Source organism: Mus pahari, chromosome 5, assembly GCF_900095145.1.
Source record: "Mus pahari chromosome 5, PAHARI_EIJ_v1.1, whole genome shotgun sequence".
Taxonomy (NCBI): Eukaryota; Metazoa; Chordata; class Mammalia; order Rodentia; family Muridae; genus Mus; species Mus pahari.
In genome coordinates this window covers 14,196,243-14,199,580 of record NC_034594.1, presented here as the reverse complement: position 1 = coordinate 14,199,580, position 3,338 = coordinate 14,196,243, and the positions used below count along the sequence as shown (strand labels likewise).

General features: G+C 40.8%; 1 protein-coding gene and 1 pseudogene across 3 annotated transcripts in view; one reads left to right on the top strand and one right to left on the bottom strand.

The window, feature by feature from the left end:
* Prim2 (DNA primase subunit 2) overlaps positions 1-3,338 on the top strand; it is a 204,452-nt gene that overhangs the window by 178,101 nt on the left and 23,013 nt on the right. The window contains exons 12-13 of one of the 2 annotated variants that reach the window (XM_029538764.1): positions 2,217-2,299; positions 2,914-2,989. In XM_029538764.1, the coding sequence (XP_029394624.1) occupies positions 2,217-2,299; positions 2,914-2,922 (92 nt within the window). In that variant the 3' untranslated portion in view covers positions 2,923-2,989. Of the gene's footprint in view, positions 1-2,216; positions 2,300-2,913; positions 2,990-3,338 lie in introns of those variants that run through there. The other variant, XM_021197856.2, reaches the window with a different exon arrangement.
* On the bottom strand, positions 190-689 carry LOC110322404 (annotated as a pseudogene). The gene has a single exon (XR_002380564.1). The product of XR_002380564.1 is annotated as a ubiquitin-40S ribosomal protein S27a pseudogene (transcript).

The following is a 3,338-nucleotide window of genomic DNA, read 5'->3' as shown; positions in this document are numbered from 1 at the left end:
CTGTATTCTAACTGTATTCTAACTGTATTCTATGTAGGTCTGACTGTACTCTAACTGTATTCTAACTGTATTCTATGTAGGTCTGACTGTATTCTGGCCTATCGTCTCTGACAACTGTACTACTCTGCTCTTTTGTTTGTTTGTTTGTTTGTTTGTTTGAGTTCCTTCTTTTTATTAACTCATACACAACTACTTGTCTTCTGGTTTGTTGAAGCAGTAAGTCAGACAACACTTGCCACAGTGATGCCTGTCAAAGTGGCTTCCCATGAAAACTCCAGCACCACACTCATCGGAAGGACACTCTCGATGAAGTCGGCTAATTTTGCCATTTTCATCCACCTTATAGTATTTCAGCACAGCCAACTTAACCTTCTTCCTCTTATGCTTATTCTTCTTGGGAGTGGTGTGAGCCTTCTTCTTCCTTTTCTTAGCATCACCACGAAGTCTCAACACAAGATGAAGAGTAGACTCCTTTTGAATGGTGTAGTCAGACAAAGTACAGCTATCTTCCAGCTGTTTACCAGCAAAGATCAACCTCTCTGATCAGGAGGAATGTCCTGGGTCTTGGCCTTTACATTTTCTTTAGTGTCTGAGGGTTCAACCTCTAGCGTGATGGTCTTCCTGGTAAGGGTCTTCACAAAGATCTGCACTGTAGATCGCCACCTTTGCCGTCTCCACCCACGATGCATCAGAAAGATCACTCTGCTCTTTTAGCACTGATGTTAGCTGTGGGTGTGTTCTCCTGTCTTTTATTATCTTGTTTGTTCAACCTGAAGATCACTCTCTCTGAAGTGAAGAGTAGGAATGGGAATGTCATCTGTTAAAGTGACACCAGCCTGGCCAAGTACTGGCTTACTTCCTCTGAGTTCTTCAGAGTGAGCCTATGGGAGAAGAACCTTCCTTGAGTTTACTTCAGTTTCCTCCTGACTTTGTCTTTCAGGACTCTTGCGTGGGTCAGTTCACCATGTCAAGTATAATTTGGGTGACTTGGTTCAATCTCTCTCTCTCTCTCTCTCTCTCTCTCTCTCTCTCTCTCTCTCTCTCTCTCTCTAATACACCTTAATTCTTCTGGAAATAACCAATAATTACCATCGCTTCTTTCTCTTTGAGTTTTTTTTTAACCTATATTTCAAACCCTGATGCTGTAAAAATAGATTCTTTTTAAAAATTCAGTAAGATATTTGTATTCTTTGAGAAATTCATACATGATTCCCACTCTTTGATCGTATTCATCCTCACCATTCCCCTAACTCCTCCCAGACCCACCCCTCCTCACCTCACCACTTTATCTCTCTGGTTTTTCTTTTAAATGACTCACCGTGTTCCATTTGTATCCAATCAGTCTTGTGTGGTTGACCTACTAGGAATACCAAAGTCTTTACTATGCATCATATGTTTTCTCAAAGTGTTTCCTGTACTAAAATGTATTTGTTTAAATCTGAATAAAGGATATGCTATAAATTTTGCAGTTTTCATAGTCTTAGAGTTCTGTAGGGTTATAATGGAGGCTTTATTTATATTCAAGTTCTTCCAGAAATGAATTTTTTTTCTTCCTGGCCCTTTTCCATTGTGTTTTCACCCCCAGTTCCCACTGATTTCATATAAAATGTGCCGTTGCTCCCAGTTATCTTGTCTTTGTATTGCTCTGTGCTTAAACAGTCTCTGTTTTTCTTCATGCAAATTTCTAGTGGCCCATTCTTTTATTTTGTTCATGAAATAGTGATGGTGTAAATACACAGTGGGTAGTGTTTCTCTCTAACAGTTCCTGATTGTCCACGTTGTTCACGACTCTGATTCCTCTGAGTTTGGATATTTTATTTCTATTATCTATAATACTCCTTTTCTATACCTTTATGCAAAATTTCCAGACTACTTTATGAGAGTATGTAGGTAAACTGTTATAGCTACTTGGTGATTTTGTGTTCTGGTAAGAGAGCAACAAGATTAAAACTGTTGTTTCCCTCTTCCTAGTGAGTGGCCATGTGAGCCTGAGAGTGCAGCACTGTTTTACATAACTCTTGAGCCTGTAGCATCCTGACAACACAGCAGCTAAATCCCCATTTAGATAGAGAGGAAAGCAGTTGCACCTACGGGCAATTGACTTTTTATTAATAAGCTGTTAGACGGTTAAGGGCCCTTCGGCAGCCACTCAAGCGTGGTGTTGTGCTGCCTCCTGGTAAATAACCTTGTTCTGCTGGCTTGTGTTTTGTTGTCAGGGTGCCCATTCCGTCACAGTGATGCAGAGCTGCTGAAGCAGAAGATGCAGTCCTACAAGATCCCTGCCTCGGGGATCAGCCAGGTAGGTCCACTTCTGCTTAGGGTCCTCCATGATTCGGCAGCTGCTATCCTCTCAGATTTGTTTACAGGAGTGATGCTGTGTAGTGAGTGCATCAGGACTCACATCAGACTCTGTCTTCTGGGTGAACTGGGCCACAGCCGTGACTTTTCTGGTTCCTATTCCTTGGAAATCCCAGTTCTTCCGTCTGCTATGCTGCAGGGTTATTTCTCCAGGTAGTAAAGGAGCACAGCACCCTGCCCCCACAACTTGTTTGTTTTTGTTTTTTTTTTTTCTTTTTTCTTCTATCAGTTGAGGGCCTCATTTAAAAACATAAATGTTTAATGTATTGAGGTTTAATGTAGTGATGCTGAAAATTCATGATAGAGTCTTTCATTTTGGAAGGTTGTTTTCTGTGGAAATAAGATGCTGTGCAGTTCATCCATGAATGTTCTGGTAGGCAGCACTGGTTGCTTGGTTTAATCCCTATGTCTGATGGCAGCTAATTTAAAAACAAAACAAAACAAAACAAAACAAAACTTTGTTTTGTTAAGAATTTAAGTAACAAGTGCACAAACTGTAAACAAAATATTCAAGAGATTACATCTTTTAGTAAGTTTTTTTTTTTTTTTTTTAAGGTACCATGACGCTGTTAGGACCATTGTCTACAGTTCAGTCCGGACTTGCTTTGGATTCTGTGAGAGCTGAAGGAGCCTCTCTTTCCTGGCCCCAGAAGAGTCATGGCCCATTCTTAGACAGTTATTTTTTATTTCAAAAACATCAATGTACAAGAATCCAAAGTTGAGACTGAGTCTAGTTAATTCAGCTTGCTTGTTCAGTTCTGAGGTACTTATTCTAGGCAAGGAGAAAGTCTATATGCAGTCTGGAGTCTAGGAAGTATTTTCTGAAAGAGCTGATCATGGAGTCAGGAACTGGAAGCAGGAATGCATGAATAAAAGACAGGAGGCTGGTGAGATGGCTCAGTGGGTAAGAGCACCCGACTGCTCTTCCGAAGGTCCGGAGTTCAAATCCCAGCAACCACATGGTGGCTCATAACCATCCG